Source organism: Heterodontus francisci, unplaced genomic scaffold, assembly GCF_036365525.1.
Source record: "Heterodontus francisci isolate sHetFra1 unplaced genomic scaffold, sHetFra1.hap1 HAP1_SCAFFOLD_521, whole genome shotgun sequence".
Taxonomy (NCBI): domain Eukaryota; kingdom Metazoa; phylum Chordata; class Chondrichthyes; order Heterodontiformes; family Heterodontidae; genus Heterodontus; species Heterodontus francisci.
The window spans coordinates 249,312-268,792 of NW_027140399.1; the positions used below are offsets into that span (position 1 = coordinate 249,312).

Genomic DNA, 19,481 nt, shown 5'->3' on the forward strand with positions numbered 1-19,481 from the left:
TAACATGTAGCTTTATTAGACCCATTCTTTGTAGTATTGTAAAGTTGAAAATCTTAGGAGATAGGGCACAATATGGATAAGATGTCAGGGAGAGGGATTCTGGGATTATTATGTCACGTTTTAAAATGTTTACTTGCAGCAAAAGGGTGAGACCCTGAAAGCAGACAGTAAAAAAAGATTCTGTGTAGATTTGACTGGTAGTGAGAAAGACATGCTCGAAATGTAAAAGCATTGAGATAAAGTAGTCAACACGAAGGAAAATTACTTGTACAAATCTAAAAGGTTAACAGCCACCATAAAACGATCCTTGGTTAGTTAAGAAATGCATCCTTTAATACAAGACTAATCACTTATTGGGAAAGGGGAGGGTTAACTGGAAACGTACTGCTGTTTGGCAGAGAACATCAAAGACAACAAGAGACAAGTGAAACTACGAGACACACACACACACACACAAACACACACACACACACACAGACACAGACATTGCAAAGATTGAGGACCCAAAGCTGCAAAAGAAAATAGTCATGCGCTCTACCGCCCAGTTTCTGACATCATCTGACTATCATTAGACTGTTAATCGCTGCCTAATTTTGTAACTAATAGTTTAATCTGAAAAATTAACAAACTTGGCTTGAGCTTTGTCTTCGTAAAGTCGATTCACAACAATCTGTTGTGCTGCCAAGACTGTTTCCATCTTAGAAGGCGATTTCAAACACACCTATTTTATCAAATCTTACAGTCAATATTGTTTTCTGAAAAGCAAATTGCATTTGACAAATTTATTAGAATTCTTTGAGGATGTATTGAGCATTGTATTGAGTAGATCCACAGTATTTGGATTTCCAAAGACATTCGATAAGGTGCCACATGAAAGCTTACCACACAAGGTTCATGGTTTTGGTGTTAAAATGTTAACGTGGATCGACGATTGGCTACCGAACAGGAAACAGAGAGTCACGATAAATGGGGCATTTTCACTTTGGCAAATTGTAGCCAGTCGGGTGCAAGAGACAGCACTGCTGCAGTCTTAACTGTTTGCAATTTAGATTAATGACTTGGCTGAAGGGTTATAGGATATTGTAGCCAAATTTGCTCTCGATACAAGGATAGATGGAAAGGAAAATTATGATGAGGATGCAGAGAGTCTGCAAAGTGATTATAGATAGGCTAAGTGAGTAGGCAGATGGAGGATAATTTAGGAAAATGTGAGGTTATTCATTTTGGTAGGAAGAATAGAAAAGCAGAATGGCATTTAAATGAAGAGAGACTACAGATTGCTGCTGTTTAGAGGGGTCTGGGTATCCTCGGACATAAATCACAACAGAAGTTATCTTGCAGGTACAGCAAATAATTAGGAATGCAAACAGAATGTTGGCCTCGATTGCAAGGGAGATGGAAAGTCAAAATAGGGAGGTCTTGCTAGAACTGTGCATGGAGTTGGTGAGATCACACCTACAGTACTGTGTACAGTTTTATTTTCTTTAAGGAGAGATATACTTTCATTGGCAACAGTTCAGCGAATGTTCACTAGGTTTATTTCTAAGATGAAGGGGTTGTCTTATGAGGAAAGGTTAGGCAGGTTGGGCCTTTGCTGTTTGGAGTTCAGAAGAATGAGATCTGATCTTATTGAAACATATTCTGAGAGGGCTTGACAGGGTAGATGCAGAGAATGTGTTTCGTCTCTTGGGGCAATCGAGAGCTAGGGGATTCAGTTTATTTCGATTAAATGGCCTTTGGTCACGCGCCTTTTTGAAAGCCCATTTACATAACATCAACCACACTACCCTTCTCCACTCTACCTGTAACATCATTAAAGAACTCGATCAAGCTTGCCAGAAATGCTTTGCTATTGATATATCCATGCTGGTTGTCATATATCAACACATTTCTTTCCAAGCAGCAGCTATTTTTCTTCTATACTATGACCTTTTGAAGCTCTTCACCGCCGATGTTACGCTGACTGATCTATAGTTACAGGGTTTACCTATCTCTCCTTTTTTTTAAACAGGGGGTAACGTTTGCAACCCTCCAGTCTTCTGGCTCCACTCCTATATATTAGGAGTGACAGATTCTGGCCTGTACCTCGGCTATTTTCCCCATTCCTTATCTCAGCTACTGCTCATACATCCCATTTATTGGAACATGGGGAGATAAAAACAGGAGTAGGTCATTCAGCCCCTCGAGCCTGTCCTGCCATTCAATGCGATCATGGCTGATCCGCGGCCTAACTCCAAATACCTACCTTGTCCCATATCCTTTAATATCCCAAACTCCTCATACATCTCCTTCAGACTGAGTAAATGATCTACTGAATTGAAATGGGTTAACTGAACCTGTTTGTTCAGTGTCTGTAATTAACGTCAGTCTCCAAGGATCCTAATTGTGCCACTGGAGTGTTGCTCCCTTCTATTAATAAGGAACTCGTTTGAACGTAATATCACATAGTGTCAGTGGGAGCATAACCTCCAGCACTAACAGAGATCTGAAACTCCAGAGAAAGAGGCGACATTCAATCTGAAAAGAAAAGATTGGAATATTGCAACGATGGTTTCGAAATTGGGAACAGTAGATTTGAATATTACATCAACTGATCAGAATCTGAAAACAGTGGATTGGAATATTACATCAATGGGCAGGAGTTTCTCCTTGGAATTTGACTATCTCCCCAGATATCATGGGACTCATTCATTAGAAACGTGGTTGTTAAACACATTTCTAATTATTCAAAGCATTTACTTTCCTATCCTCGTTATTGTTGGCGTCCCTGGTAAGTCTCTAAATCAGCTATTAATTTTATAAAACATGTTTAATTGTCGTATTGTCCTTGTCATTTACTCTCCCTTCCTCACTGGCGTTGTTGTTCCTGGTACGTTCCTGTATCCAGCTATGAACTCCACAAAATTTTGAGACCTGTATTAAAATTTTTGTAATTTACTCTCTCATCTTTTCTGTTTTTGTTGTCCCTGTTCAGTTTCAATTTCCAGCTTATACATCTGTAAACCACATTTCACTGTATTACGGTTCCTGTTATGCATTTATTGTGAAGGCCAAGTCCATTGTCTTCGGTCCCCATCACAATTTCCATTCCCACTCCAGCAATACCATCTTTGGGCAATGTTTGAGGCTGAGCAAGACTGTTCACCACCGCAGTGACCCCTTTGACCCTGAGGTGAGCTCCAACCTCAAATCGTCTCCATCACCAGTACTGTCTACTACCACATCCGTAATCTTGTCTATGTCCACCTCTACCTCAACCCATCTGCTGCATACACAATTATCCATGCCTTTTTTCCACCTAGACTTAGCTGGCAAGGCGGTGGCGTACTGGTATTGTCACTGGACTCGTAAGGCAGAATATCAGGGTATTTGTCTGAAGGCAGGGGTTCGAATCCCACCACAGCAGAAAGTGGAATTTGAATTTAATTAATTAAAAAGCTCGTCTAAAGATGGCCATGAAGCCATTGTCGATTGCTTCAAAATTCCATCTGGTTCACTAATGCCCTTCAGGGATGGAAATCTTCGATCCTTACCAGGTCTGTTCTCCATGTGCTTCCAGACCCACAGCAATGTGGTTGACTCTTACATGCCCTCTGAAATGGCCTAGCATGCCACTCAGTTGTATCTACTCACGACGATGTCTACAAAAAGAAATTAAACCAAACGGATCACCCAGCATCGACAATGGCAAACCCAGCCCTGTCGATCCTGCAAAGTCCTACTTACTAACATCTGGCGACTTGTGCCAAAGTTGGGAGAGCTGGCCAACAGAGTAATCAAGCAACAGCTTGACATAGTCATACTCACGGAATCATACATTCCAAATAAGGTGCCTTACCATCCCTGGGCATGTCCTGTCCCACTGGCAGTGCAGAGCCAGCAGAGCTGGTGGCACAGTAGTACACAGTAGCGATGGAATTTCCATGAGAATCCTGAACATCGACTCCAGGCCTCATGGCATCAGGTCAAACATTGGCAAGGAAACATCCTGCTGATTATCACCTGTTACTCTGCCTCAGCTGATAAGTCAGTACTCCTTCGTGTTGAGCAAAACTTGGAGGAAGCACTGAGGGTGGCATGGGCGCAGAATGTACATTACTAAAAGTGGCTCAGTTATAGTACGACTGACCGATCTGGCCGAGTCCTAAAGGAGATAGCTGCCAGATTGGGTCTGTGGCAGGTGGTGAGGGGAAAACGTGCTTGACCTAGTCCTCAGCAATCTTCCTGCCACAGATGCATCTGTCCATGACAGCATTAGTAGAAGTGACCACCGCACAGTCCTTGTGAAGACGAAGTCCCGCCTTCACATTGAGGATACCCTCCATCGTGCTGTGTGGCACTATCACCGTGCTGAATGGGATAGATTTCGAACAGACATAGCATTGCAAAACTGGACATCCATGAGGCGCTGTGGGCCATCAGCAGCAGCAGAATTGTATGCAACCACAATGTGTAACCTCATGGCACAACATGTCCCCCACTCTACCATTACCATCAACCCAGGAGACTAACCCTAGTTCAATGAAGAGTGCAGGAGGGCATGCCAGGAGCAGCACCAGGCATACCTCAAAATGAGGTGTCAACCTGGTGAAGCTACAACAAAGGACTACTTGCGTGTGTGCCAAACTGCGGAAGCAGCATGCAATAGACAGAGCCAAGCGATCCCATAACCAACGGATCAAATCTAAGCTCTGCAGTCTGCCACATCCAGCCGTGAATGGTGCTGGATAATTAGACAACTAACTGGAGGAGGTGGCTCCACAATATCCCCATCCTCAATGATGGTGGAGCCAGCGCATCAGTGCAAAAGATAAGGCTGAAGCTTTTGCAACAATCTTCAGCCAGAAGTGCCGTGTTGATGATCCATCTGGGCCTCCACCTGAAGTCCCCAAAATGTCAGATGCCAGACCTCAGCCATATCGATTCGCTACATCTGATATCTAGAAACGACTGAAGGCAGTTAATGCTGCAAAGGCTATGGGTCGTGACAATTTTCTGGCAATATTACTGAGGACCTGTGCTCCAGAACTTGCCACACACCTAGCTAAGCTGTTCCAGTACAGCTACAACACTGGCATCTACCCGACAAGGTGGAAAATTGCCCAGGTCTGTCTTGTACACATAAAGCAGGACAAGTCCAACCAGGCCATTTACCACTCATCAGTCTACTCTCAATCATCAGTAAAGTGATGGAAGGTGTCATCAACAGTGCCATCAAGCAACACTCGCTTCGCAATAATCTGCTCAGTGACGCTCAGTTTGAGTTCTGCCAGGGCCACTTAGCTCCCGAGTGCATTACAGCCATGGTTCACACATGGACTAAAGAGCTGATCTCAAGAGGTGAGGTGAGAGTGACTGCCCTTGACAGCAAAGCAGCATTTGACCGAGTATGGCATCAAGTAGCCCTCGCAAAACTGAAGTAAATGGGAATCAGGGAGAAACCACTGCTGATTGGAGTCATACCGAGCGCAAAGGAAAATGGTTATGGCTGATGGAGGTCAATCATCTGAGTTCCATGACATCACTACGCGAGTTCCTCAGGGTAATGTCCCAGGCCCAACCATCTTCAGCTGCTTCATCAATAAATAAGGTCAGAAGTGGTGATGTTCACTGATGGTTGCACAATGTTCTGCACCATTCACGACTCCTCAGATACTGAAGCAGCCCGTGTAGAAATGCAACAAGACCTGGATAATATTCATGCTCGGGCTGAAAAGTGACAAGTAGCATTCACGCCACACAAGTGCCAGGCAATGACCATTTCCAACAAGAGAGAATCTAAACATCTCCCCTTGACATTCAATGGCATTACCATCGCTGAATCCCCCATTATCAGCATCCTAGGGGCTACCATTGATCAGAAACTGAACTGGAGTAGCCATATAAATACCGTGGCTACAAGAGCAGGTCAGTGACTAGGAATCCTGCATCGTGCAACTCATCTCCTGACTCCCCAAATCTTGTCCACCATCTACAAGGCATAGGTCAGGAGTGTTATGGAATACTTTCCATTTGCCTGGAATGGGTGCAGCTCCAACAACTCTCTAGAAGCTCGACACCATCCAGGACAAAGCAGCCCGCTTGATTGGCACTCCATGCGCAAACATTCACTCCCACCACCGACGCACAGTGGCAGCAGTGTGTACCATCTACAAGATACACTGCAGCAATGCACCAAGGCTCCTTAAACAGCATCTTACAAACCCGCGACCTCTACCAACTAGAAAGAAAGGGCACAAAATGCATTGAAACACCATCAAATGCAAGTTCCCTCCAATTCACACACCATCCTGACTTGGGATTACATCGCCATTCCTTCACTGTCGCTGGGTCAAAATCCTGGAACACCCTGCCTAACAGCACTGTGGGTATACCTACCTCACATGGACTGCAGCGGTTCAAGAAGGCAGGTCACCACCACCTTCTCATGGGCAATGAGGAATGGGCAATAAATGCTGGCCTGGCCAGCGACGCCCACATCCCCTGCATGAATAAAAAAATGAAATGTTGTTCTAGCCAGCCTGACAATTACAAGCCTCCATAAACGTCATCTCATCCAAATCTCTGCTGACCTATCCTCACTCACACAAAGTCCCGTTCACCTATCACTCCCGTGCTCACTGACCTACATTGGGTCCCTGTCTGGTAACACCACAATCTGAAATTCTCATCCTTGTGTCCCAACCCCTTCCATTAGTTGCAAGCATTAGCCCTTCACCGCAATCATGCAAATATTTCCCCTTCAGATATTTATCCAGTTCTTTTTTAAAGTTCATTTATTTTCCTCCATATCTCTCACTGTCATTCTGTCTCTGTCTGTGTTTCTCTTTCTTTCTTTCTTTCTTTCTATCTCCCTGTCTCTCTTTTCCTCTTCTCACTGTCTCTTTCTCATAAAATCGTAGACTTCTGCATAGCTAAAAGAGGCGATTCTGCTCATTGTGTCCATGCCGTCTCTTTTAAGGAACTATTTTATTAGTTCTGCTCCCCTCCTCTTCCCCCATAGCTTGCAAATACGTGTTTCGATAACATATACCTTGTTCTCTTTTGAAAGTTGTTATTGAATGCGATTCTTCCATCATGTTTTCAGGCAGTGAATTCCAGTTCCCAACAATTCCCGGTGTGGCATCAATCAGCCATTTTGGCAGATTGACACACGTATTTGGCCGACAGCCATTCTCACTGTATTTGACCGTTAACAGAGAACCAGGATGTGGTTTCTCTGTGAATGAAGGCAAACACCTCTGTTCACGGCTCATGATGTCCAGACGGACACCCTCAACACCCAACGCTACCAACCAGCCACGCACAAATAACACCTGCACACCAAAAGAAAAGGAACCACCAGAAACATCGTGGCGCATACGATAATCAAGATTACATTAACGGTTTAGACGTGAATATAGGGGGTATGATCAGTAAGCTCGCAGATGACACAAACATTGGTGGTGTCCTAAATAGTGAGGAGGAAAGCCTTAGATGACAGGACGATACAGATGGTCTTGTTAGTTGGGCGGATCAGTGGCAAATGGAATTTAAGCCTGAGAAATGTGAGGTGATGCATTTTGGGAGGACTAACAAGGCAAGGGAATATACAATGGATAGCAGGACCCTAGGAAGTACAGAGGGTCAGAGGGACTTTGGTGTACTTGCCCATAGATCACTGAAGGGAGCAGCACAGGTAGATAAGGTGATTCGGAAGGCATTTGGGATACTTGCCTTTATTATCCGAGGCATAGAATATAAACGCAGGTAGGTTATGATGGTGCTGTATAAAACGCTAGTTAGGCCACAGCTGGAGTACTGTGTACAGTTCTGGGCACCACACTATAGGAAGGATGTGATTGCACTGGAGAGGGTGCAGAGGAGATTTACCGGGATGTTGTCTGGGCTAGAGCAATTCAGCCACGAGGAGAGACTGGATAGGCTAGGGTTGTTTTCCTTAGAGCAGAGAAGGCTGAGGGCGGACCAGATTGAGGTATACAAAATTATGAGGAGCATTGAGGGTATAGATAGGAAGAAACTTTTTCCCTTAGTGGAGGGGTCAATAACCAGGGGGCATAGATTGAAGATAAGGGGCAGGAGGTTCAGAGGGGATTTGAGGAAAGAATGTTTCACCCAGAGGGTGGTTGGTATCTGGGACACACTGCCTGAAGAGGTGGTAGAGGCAGGAACCCTCACAAAATTTAATAAGTATTTAGATGAGCACTTGAAACGCCATAGCATTCAAGACTACGGGCCACCTGCAGAAATATGGGATTAGAATAGGTGTTTGATGGCCAGTACAGACACTATGGGCCGAAGTGCCTGTTTCTGTGCTGTACAATTCTACGAAACTATGAAGAACCAGCACTTCAGATAGCTGAACCACTCGGAAGGAGCCCTCCAGCTCATGTTGGAGCAGCTGCTGAAATATGTGCTTTTCTGCTGCATCCTTCGTGTGATCACCATTGTTGGAACGCAGATCTTGCCACCAAACACCAGGAAACTACCTCAGGAGGGAAAGAAGGACTAGAAACGATTGAAACCATAGAAAATTACAGTGCAGAAAGAGGCCATTCAGCCCATCGTGTCTGCTCCAGATCAAATAAGCTAGCCACCCAATCTAATGCCACCTTCCAGCATCTGGTCCGTAGCCTTGCAGTTGCTGAATATCAGGTGCATTTCCAGGTACTTTTTATAAGAGTTGAAGGTTTCTGCCTCATCCACTTATCCTGGCAGTGAATTCCGGACAACCACCACCCTATGGTGAAAATGGTTTTCCTCATGTCCAGTCTAATTCTTCTATCAATCACCTCAAATATGTGTCTCCTGGTAATTGCCCACTCTACTAGGGGCAACAGGTCCTTCCTTTCTACTCCATCTTGGCACCTCATAATTTTGTACACCTCAATTAAGTCGCCTTCAGCCTCCTCTGCTCTAAGAAAAACAACCGTAGTCGATCCAACCTTTCCTCATTGCTGCAACATTCTAGACCTGGCAACATTATTGTAAATCTCTGTACTCTCTCCGGAACAATTATGTCATTCCTGTAATGTGCTGACCACATCTGTATGCAATACTCCAGCTGTGGCCTAATCAGCATTTATACAGTTCCAGCGTTACATCCCTGCTTTGTTATTCTATACCTTGGCCAATAAAGGAATACATTCATATACCTTCTTTACCACTCTATCTACCTGTCCTGCTACCTTCACAGAACTGTAGACATGTACTCCAGGGTATCTCATTTCTTCTACCCCCCCAATTCCCTCCCTTTTAATGTGTATGACCTTGCTTTGTTTGCCTCCATACACTTCTCCGGATTGACATCCACTTGCCACTTTTCCGCCCACTCAACCAAACCATTGATAACATTCTGTAGTCTACAGCTATCCTCTCTACTATCAACTACACGGCCAATTTTTGTGTCATCTGCAAATTTCCCAATCATGCCTCCCACGTTTAAGTCCAAATTATTAATACATACCACAAACAGCAAGCGACCATTCACTGTGCCCTGTGGAACGCCACTGGAAAAAGCTTTCCATTCACAAAAACATTTATCACCACTCCACATTGTTTTCCTGTCACTGAGCCAATTTTGTATCCAATTTGGCACATTCCCCTGCATCCCATCGGCTTTCATTTTATTGACCAGTCTGCCATGTGTTATCTTTTTAAATGCCTTACGAAAATCCATATAGACCACATCGACTGCACTACACTCATCAATCCTCCTTGTTACTTCCTCAACAAGTTCAAGCACGTTATCACAGTCAGGTTAGTACATTCCATTCAAAAACAAAAACTCATCAAGAAAGTCGCACCCATGGCTGACTCAGGAAATTAAGGACAGTATTAAACTAAAAGAAGAAGCTTGCAATGTGGCAACAATCGTAGTAATTCTGAGGATTGGGAGTGTTTTAGAAACCAGCAAAGGGTCACCAAAAGTTTATAAAACTGGAAAAATAGAAGATGAGAGTAAACTAACCAGCAACACAAAAACAGTTTGTAAGAGCTTTGAGAAGTACATAAAACGGAACCGATTAGCCAAAGTAAACGTTGATCCCTTAGAGGCAGAGACAGAAATTATCTTGGGGAATGAGGAAATGGCAGAGGCATTGAAGAAATATTTTGTGTCCATATCAAAGGTTCCATATCAGAAACAGACGGTAACCTCGGGGGTAAAAAGAGTGGGGAAATTAAGGATATTGATAACAGCCTAGAAAATGTAATGGAGTAATGGAGTATATTTGCGCGTTGGCTGCACCCGAGACACTACACGTGTAGTGTCTCCTAGCCACCCTCCTCCTCTAACCCAAAGAAAAAGGACTCTGGAGGGTTGATAAGGTAAGTTTTTTATTTAAAAAGTTCTGTCCGTCGGATTGCTAAGCTAACAAGATTTGACTTTTTTTTTTGGTTTTTCAGTAGATTTGTTGGGAATTTAGAATAGTGGGAATGGAGGTTAAGGCAGTTGAATGTTCCTCCTGCAGAAAGTGGGAGGTGAGGGTCGCCAAGAGTGTCCCCGCTGACTGCATCTGCGGGAAGTTCACCCAAATCCAGCTCCTCGAGAACCGCGTTAGGGAACTGGAGCTGGAGCTGGATGAACTTCGGATCATTCGGGAGGCGGAGGGGGTTATTCAGAGGAGTTATAGGGAGGCAGTCACACCGCAGGTAAAAATGTAGGTGGATGGGTTACCGTCAGGGGAAGGAGAGGGAACCAGCAGGCAGTGCAGGGATCCCCTGTGGCCGTTTCCCTCAACAACAGGTATACCGTTTTGGATACTGTTGGGGGGGATGACTTACCACGGGTAAGCAATGGGGTACAGGTCTCTGGCACAGAGTTTGTCCCTGTTGCTCAGAAGGGAAGGGGGAAGAGGAACAGAGCATTAGTCATTGGGGACTCCATAGTTAGGGGAACAGATAGGAGGTTCTGTGGGAACGAGAGAGACTCACGGTTGGTGTGTTGCCTCCCAGGTGCCAGGGTTCATGATGTCTCGGATCGTATTTTTGGGATCCTTAAGGGGGAGGGGGAGCAGCCCCAAGTCGTGGTCCACATAGGCACCAACGACATAGGTAGGAAGAGAGATGGGCATTTAAGGCAGAAATTCAGGGAGCTAGGGTGGAAGCTTAGAGCGAGAACAAACAGAGTTGTTATCTCTGGGTTGTTGCCCGTGCCACGTGCGAGCGAAGCGAGGAATAGGGAGAGAGAGGAGATGAACACGTGGCTGCAGGGATGGTGCAGGAGGGAGGGTTATTGTTTCCTGGAAAATTGGGGCTCTTTCTGGGGTAGGTGGGACCTCTACAAACAGGATGGTCTTCACCTGAACCAGAGAGGAATCAATATCCTGGGGGGAGATTTGCTCGTGCTCTTTGGGGGGGTTTAACCTAATTCAGCAGGGGAATGGGAATCTAAATTGTAGTACCAGTGCACAGGATGTTGAGAGTAGTGAGGTCAGGGAAAAGGTTACAAGGACGCAAGAGGGCACTGGCAAGCAAGAACTTGGGTGAAAGTGTGTCTCCGTGAACGCCAGGAGCATCCTGAATAAGGTGGGTGAGCTTGCAGCATGGGTTGGTACCTGGGATCTCGATGTTGTGGCCATTTCGGAGACATGGGTAGAGCAGGGACAGGATTGGTTGTTGCAGGTTCCGTGATTTAGATGCTTCAGGAAGAACAGAGAAGATGGTAAAAGAGGGGGGTGTGTGGCATTGTTAATCAAGGAGAGTATGACAGCGGCAGAAAGGACGTTTGAGGCCTCGTCTACTGAGGTAGTATGGGCCGAGGTTAGAAACAGGAGAGGAGGGGATCACCCTGTTAGGAGTTTTCTATAGACCTCCGAATAGTTCCAGAGATGTAGAGGAACGGATAGCGAAGATGATTCTCGACAGGAGCGAGAGTAACAGACTAGTGGTTATGGGGGACTTTAACTTTCCAAATATTGACTGGATATACTATAGTTCAAGTACTTTAGATGGGTCAGTTTTTGTCCAGTGTGTGCAGGAGGTTTTTCTGACACACTATGTAGACAGACCAACCAGGGGCGATGCCACATTGGATTTGGTACTGGGTAATGAACCCGGCCAGGTGTTAGATTTAGATGTAGGTGAGCACTTTGGTGATAGTGATCACAATTCGGTTAGGTTTACCTTCGCGATGGGCAGGGACAGGTATATACCGCAGGGCAAGAATTATAGGTGGGGGAAAGGAAATTATGATGCGATTAGGCAAGATTTAGGATGCGTAGGATGGGGAAGGAAACTGCAGGGGAGGGGAACAATAGAAATGTGGAGCTTATTCAAGGAGCAGCTACTGCGTGTCCTTGATAAGTATGTACCTGTGAGGCAGGGAGGAAGTTGTCGAGCGAGGGAGCCGTGGTTTACTAAAGAAGTTGAAGCGCTTGTCAAGAGGAAGAAGAAGGCTTATGTTCGGATGAGACGTGAAGGCTCAGTTAGGGCGCTTGAGAGTTACAAGCTCGCCAGGAAGGATCTGAAGGGGGAGATAAGAAGAGCAACGAGAGGACACGAGAAGTCATTGGCGGATAGGATCAAGGAAAACCCTAAGGCTTTCTATAGGTATATCAGGAATAAAAGAATGACTAGAGTTAGATTAGGGCCAATCAAGGATAGTAGTGGGAAGTTGTGTGTGGAATCAGAGGAGAGAGGGGAAGCATTAAATGAATATTTTTTGTCAGTATTTACAGTAGAGAAAGAAAATGTTGTCGAGGAGAACACTGAGATTCAGACGACTAGGCTAGATGGGATTGAGGTTCACAAGGAGGAAGTGTTAGCAATTTTGGAAAGTGTGAAAATAGATAAGTCCCCTGGGCCAGATGGGATTTATCCTAGGATTCTCTGGGAAGCCAGGGAGGAGATTGCAGAGCCTTTGTCCTTGAGCTTCATGTCGTCATTGTCGACAGGAATAGTGCCAGAAGACTGGAGGATATCAAATGTTGTCCCCTGGTTCAAGAAGGGGAGTAGAGAAGCCCTGGTAATTAGAGTCCTGTGAGCCTTACTTCGGTTGTGGGTAAAATGTTGGAAAAGGATATAACAGATAGGATTTATAATCATCTTGAAAAGAATAAGTTCATTAGCGATAGTCAGCACGGTTTTGTGAAGGGTAGGTCGTGCCTCACAAACCTTATTGAGTTTTTGGAGAAGGTGACCAAACAGGTCAATGAAGGTAAAGCAGTGGATGTGGTATATATGGATTTCAGTGAGGCGTTTGATAAGGTTCCCCAAGGTAGACGTTTGCAGAAAATACGGAAGTATGGGGTTGAAGGTGATTTAGAGCTTTGGATCAGAAATTGGCTTGCTGAAAGAAGGTTGTGGTTGCTGGCAAATGTCCATCCTGGAGTTTAGTTACTAGTGGTTTACCGCAAGGATCTGTTTTGGGGCCACTGCTGTTTGTCATTTTTTAAAATGACCTGGATGAGGGTGTATTAGGGTGGGTTAGTAAATTTGCGGATGACACGAAGGTCGGTGGAGTTGTGGATAGTGCCGAAGGATATTGTAGGGTACAGAGGGACATAGATAGGCTGCAGAGCTGGGCTGTGAAATGGCAAATTGAGTTTAATGCGGATAAGTGTGAGGTGATTCACTTTGGAAGGAGTAGCAGGAATGCAGAGTACTGGGCTAATGGGAAGATTCTTGGTAGTGTAATGAACAGAGAGATCTTGGTGTCCAGGTGCATAAATCTCTGACTGTTGCCACCCAGGTTAATAGGGCTGTTAAGAAGGCAGATGGTGTGTTAGCTTTCTTCAGTAGGGGGATCGAGTTTCGGAGCCACGAGGTCATGCTGCAGCTTTCCAAAACTCTGGTGAGGCCGCACCTGGAGTATTGCATGCAGTTCTGGTCACCGCATTATTGGAAGGATGTGGAAGCTTTGGAAAGGGTGCAGAGGAGATTTACTAGGATGTTGCCTGGTATGGAGGGAAGGTCTTTCGAGGAAAGGCTGAGGGACTTGAGGTTGTTTTCGTTAGAGAGAAGGAGGAGGAGAGGTGACTTAATAGAGACATATAAGATAATCAGAGGGTTAAATAGGGTGGATAGTGACAGTCATTTTCCTCGGATGGTGATGGCAAACACGAGGGGACATAGCTTTAAGTTAAGGGGTGATAGATATAGGACAGATGTTCGAGGTAGTTTCTTTACTCAGAGAGTAGCAGGGGCGTGGAACGCCCTGCCTGCAACATTAGTGGAGTCGCCAACTTTAAGTGCATGTAATTGGTCATTGGATAGACATATGGATGAAAATGGAATAGTGTATGTCAGATGGTTTCACAGGTCGGCGCAACATCGAGGGCCGAAGGGCCTGTACTGCACTGTAATGTTCTAATGTTCTAATGAAACTTGAGGGCCGATAATCTGACAAGTCCCCAGGAACAAATGACCTGCATCCTCGGGTTCTAAAATACATAGCTGCAGATATAATAGATATTCTGGCTATGATTTTCCAGAATTCCTCAGATTCAGGAATTGTCCCATCAGATTGGAAGTTCGAGAGAGAGAGAACAGCGGCAGCAGAGCATTTCTCGTGTATCGGCGGAGCGCACGCGGGACTGCTGGGTAAGTGAGGTTACATATTTGGGCAGTTGCTTTACCCGAAACACTGCTCGGGTAGTTTCTCCCACCCATCATCCTCCTCTAACCAAAAAAAAAAGTTCTGTCCGTCGGATTGCGAAGCTAACAAGTTTTGACTTTTTTTTTGGTTTTCAGTAGATTTGTTTGGAATTTAGAATAGTGAGAATGGAGGTTAAGGCAGTTGAATGTTCCTCCTGCAGAATGTGGGAGGTAAGTGTCGCCAAGGCTGTCCCTGCTGACTGCATCTGCGGGAAGTGCACCCAGCTCCAGCTCCTCGAGAACCGCGTTAAAGAACTGGAGCTGGAGCTGGATGAACTTCGGATCATTCGGGAGGCGGAGGGGGTTATTGAGAGGAGTGAGAGGGAGGGAGTCACACCTCAGGTAAAAGAAGTAGGTAGATGGGTTACCGTCAGGGGAAGGAGAGGGAACCAGCAGGCAGTGCAGGGATCCCCTGTGATCGTTTCCCTCAACAACAGGTATACCGTTTTGGATACTGTTGGGGGGGACGACTTACCAGGGGTAAGCAATGGGGTACAGGTCTCTGGTGCAGAGTCTGTCCCTGTTGCTCAGAAGGGAAGGGGGATGAGGAACAGAGCATTAATCATTGGGGACTCCATAGTTAGGGGAACAGATAGGAGGTTCTGTGGGAACGAGAGAGACTCACGGTTGGTGTGTTGCCTCCCAGGTGCCAGGGATCGTGATGTCTCGGATAGTGTTTTTGGGATCCTTAAGGGGGAGGGGGAGCAGCCCCAAGTCGTGGTCCACACAGGCACCAACGACATAGGTAGGAAGAGAGATGGGGATTGAAGACAGAAATTCAGGGAGCTAGGGTGGAAGCTGAGAGTGAGAACAAACAGAGTTGTTATCTCTGGTTTGTTGCCCGTGCCACGTGATAGCGAAGCAAGGAATAGGGAGAGAGAGGAGTTGAACACGTGGCTGCAGGGATGGTGTATGAGGGAGGGTTTTGGTTTCCTGGATAATTGGGGCTCTTTCTGGGGTAGGTGGGACCTCTACAAACAGGATGGTCTTCACCTGAACAAGAGGGGAACAAATATTCTGGGGCGGGGTGGGGGGGGAGATTTGCTAGTGCTCTTCGGGGGGGGGGGGTTTAAAGTAATTCAACAGGGGGATGGGAACCTAAATTGTCGTACCAGTGTACAGGATGTTGAGAGTAGTGAGGTCAGGGATAAGGTTACAAAGACGCAAGAGGGCACTGGCAAGCAAGAACTTGGTTTAAAGTGTGTCTACTTCAACGCCAGGAGTATCCAGAATAAGGTGGGTGAGCTTGCAGCATGGGTTGGTACCTGGGATCTCGATGTTGTGGCCATTTCGGAGACATGGGTAGAGCAGGGACAGGATTGGATGTTGCAGGTTCCGGGATTTAGATGTTTCAGTAAGAACAGAGAAGATGGTGAAAAAGGGGGTGTTGTGGCATTGTTAATCAAGGAGAGTATTACAGCGGCAGATAGGACGTTTGAGGACTCGTCTACTGAGGTAGTTAAGGCCGAGTTTAGAAACAGGAGAGGAGAGGTCACCCTGTTGGGAGTTTTCTATCGACCTCCGAATAGTTCCAGAGATGTAGAGGAAAGGATAGCGAAGATGATTCTCGACAGGAGCGAGAGTAACAGGGTTGTTGTTATGGGGGACTTTAACTTTCCAAATATTGACTGGATATACTATAGTTCGAGTACTTTAGATGGTTCAGTTTTTGTTCAGTGTGTGCAGGAGGGTTTTCTGACACAGTATGTAGACAGGCCAACCCGGGGCGATGCCACATCGGATTTGGTACTGGGTAATGAACCCGGCCAGGTGTTAGATTTAGATGTAGGTGAGCACTTTGGTGATAGTGACCCCAATTCGGTAAGGTTTACCTTAGCGATGGGCAGCAACAGGTAGATACCGCAGGGCAAGAATTATAGCTGGGGGAAAGGAAATTATGATGCGATTAGGCACGATTTAGGATGCGTAGGATGGGGAAAGAAACTGCAGGGGATGGGAACAATCGAAATGTGGAGCTTATTCAAGGAGCAGCTACTGCGTGTCCTTGATAAGTATGTACCTGTGAGGCAGGGAGGAAGTTGTCGAGCGAGGGAGCCATGGTTTACTAAAGAAGTTGAAGCGCTTGTCAAGAGGAAGAAGAAGGCTTATGTTCGGGTGAGTGTGAAGGCTCAGTTCGGGCGCTTGACAGTTACAAGATAGCCAGGAAGGATCTAAAGGGAGATCTTAGAAGAGCGAGGAGAGGACACGAGAAGTCATTGGCGGATAGGATGAAGGAAATCCCTAAGGCTTTCTGTAGGTATATCAGGAATAAAAGAATGACTGGAGTTAGATTAGGGCCAATCAAGGATAGTAGTGGGAAGTTGTGTGTGGAATCAGAGGAGATAGGGGAAGCGTTAAATGAATATTTTTCGTTAGTATTTACAGTAGAGAAAGCAAATGTTGTCGAGGAGAATACTGTGATTCAGTCTACTAGGCTAGATGGGATTGAGGTTCACAAGGAGGAAGTGTTAGCAATTTTGGAAAGTGCGAAAATAGATAAGTCCCCTGGGCCAGATGGGATTTATCCTAGGATTCTCTGGGATGCTAGGGAGGAGATTGCAGAGCCTTTGTCCTTGATCTTTATGTCGTCATTGTCGACAGGAATAGTGCCGGAAGACTGGAGGATAGCAAATGTTGTCCCTTTGTTCAAGAAGGGGAGTAGAGACAGCCCTGGTAATTATAGACCTGTAAGCCTCACTTCGGTTGTGGGTAAAATGTTGGAAAAGGTTATAAGAGATAGGATTTGTAATCATCTTGAAAAGAATAAGTTCATTAGCGATAGTCAGAACGGTTCTGTGAAGCGTAGGTCGTGCCTCGCAAACCTTATTGAGTTTTTTGCGAAGGTGACCAAACAGGTCAATGAGGGTAAAGCCGTGGATGTGGTGTATATGGATTTCAGTAAGGCGTTTGTTAAGGTTCCCCACGGTAGGCTATTGCAGAAAATACGGAAGTATGGGGTTGAAGGTGATTTAGAGCTTTTGATCAGAAATTGGCTAGCTGAAAGAAGTCAGAGGGTGGTGGTTGATGGCAAATGTTCATCCTGGTGTTTAGTTACTAGTGGTGTACCGCAAGGATCTGTTTTGGGGCCACTGCTGTTTGTCATTTTTATAAATGGCCTGGATGACGGTGTAGAAGGGTGGGTTTGTAAATTTGCGGATGACACGAAGGTCGGTGGAGTTGTGGCTAGTGCTGAAGGATGTTGTAGGTTACAGAGGGACATAGATAGGCTGCAGAGCTGGGCTGAGAGATGGCAAATGGAGTTTGATGCGGAAAAGTGTGAGGTGATTCACTTTGGAAGGACTAACAGGAATGCAGAGTACAGGGCTAACGGGAAGATTCTTGGTAGTGTAGATGAGCAGAGACATCTTGGTATTCAGGTACATAAATCCCTGAAAGTTGCCACCCAGGTTAATAGGGCTGTTAAGAAGGCATATGGTGTGTTAGCTTTTATTGCTATGGGGATCGATTTTCGGAGCCACGTGGTCATGCTGCAGCGATACAAAACTCTGGTGAGACCGCACCTGGAGTATTGCGTGCAGTTCTGGTCACCGCATTATAGGAAGGATGTCGAAGCTTTGGAAAGGGTGCAGAGGAGATTTACTAGGATGTTGCCTGGTATGGAGGGAAGGTCTTACGAGGAAAGGCTGAGGGACTTGAGGTTGTTTTCGTTAGAGAGAAGGAGGAGGAGAGGTGACTTAATAGAGACATATAAGATAATCAGAGGGTGAGATTGGGTGGATAGTGAGAGTCTTTTTCCTCGGATGTTGATGGCAAACACGAGGGGACATAGCTTTAAGTTGAGGGGTGATAGATATAGGACAGATGTCAGAGGTAGTTTCTTTACTCAGAGAGTAGTAGGGGCGTGGACCGCCCTGCCTGCAACAGTAGTAGACTCGCCAACTTTAAGGGCATTTAAGTGGTCATTGGATAGACATATGGATGAAAATGGAATAGTTTAGGTCAGATGGTTTCACAGGTCGGCGCATCATCGAGGGCCAAAGGGCCTGTACTGCGCTGTAATGTTCTAAGAAAATGTTACACCGCTTTTCAAGGATGGAGGTCAGGAGACAACAGGGAACTACAGGCCAGTTACCAAGCATCAGTCGTTGGGAAGATGCTGGAAACTAAAATTAAAGAAGTCTTAACATTGTACTTGGAAAAGCATCGTATGATTAGAACAAGTCGGCATGATTTTACTAAAGAATATCTTGTTTGACAAATTTATTAGAGTTTTTTGAGAATGTAACTGGTCGGGGAGGTAGTTGCTCGATGTTGTATTCCTGAATTTTCAAAGGCATTTGATAAGGTGCCACATAAAATATTAATAGGCAAAATAAGGGCACTGGTGTAGGGGGTATTATATTAGTTTGGATAGAGGACTGGTTAACAGACAGGAAGCAGAGACTTGTCATAAATGGGGCATTTTCAAGTTGGCAAGCAGTGAATAGCGGGATGCCGCAAGGATCCGTCCTGGGGCCTAAGCCGGATATTAATGACTTGGATGAAGAGAGAGGGAGTCATGTATCTATGTTTGCTGATGATACAAAGCTCGGTGGAAAGATAAGCTGCAGAAGAATTTAGAGAGGCTGTAAAGAGATATAGGCAGGTTATGTGACTGGGTACCAAGATGGCAAAGATAGATTTTTAATAGGATAAGGGTGTTTTATGCCCCTTGTTTGGTGGGAACAGACTTAACAGCAAAACAGCTTGTTGTGAATCGACTTTATTAAAACAAATAAAGAACAAAGAACAAGAACAGTACAGCACAGGAACAGGTCATTCGGCCCTGCAAGCCTGTGACAATCTTGATGCCAGCCTACACTAAAACCTTCTGCACTTCCGGGGTCCATATCCCTTTGATCCCATCCTATTCATGTATTTGT

The 19,481-nt window shown here is 45.5% G+C and overlaps 1 protein-coding gene across 1 annotated transcript in view; it reads left to right on the forward strand.

Annotated features, from left to right (window-relative positions):
- The first annotated feature begins 2,547 nt into the window (after positions 1 to 2,547).
- Positions 2,548 to 19,481, forward strand: part of LOC137359611 (probable G-protein coupled receptor 139) — an 83,797-nt gene continuing 66,863 nt past the window's right edge. Inside the window, exon 1 of the mRNA XM_068025443.1 lies at positions 2,548 to 2,770. Within this exon, the coding sequence (XP_067881544.1) occupies positions 2,548 to 2,770 (223 nt within the window). The remainder of the gene's footprint in view (positions 2,771 to 19,481) is intronic.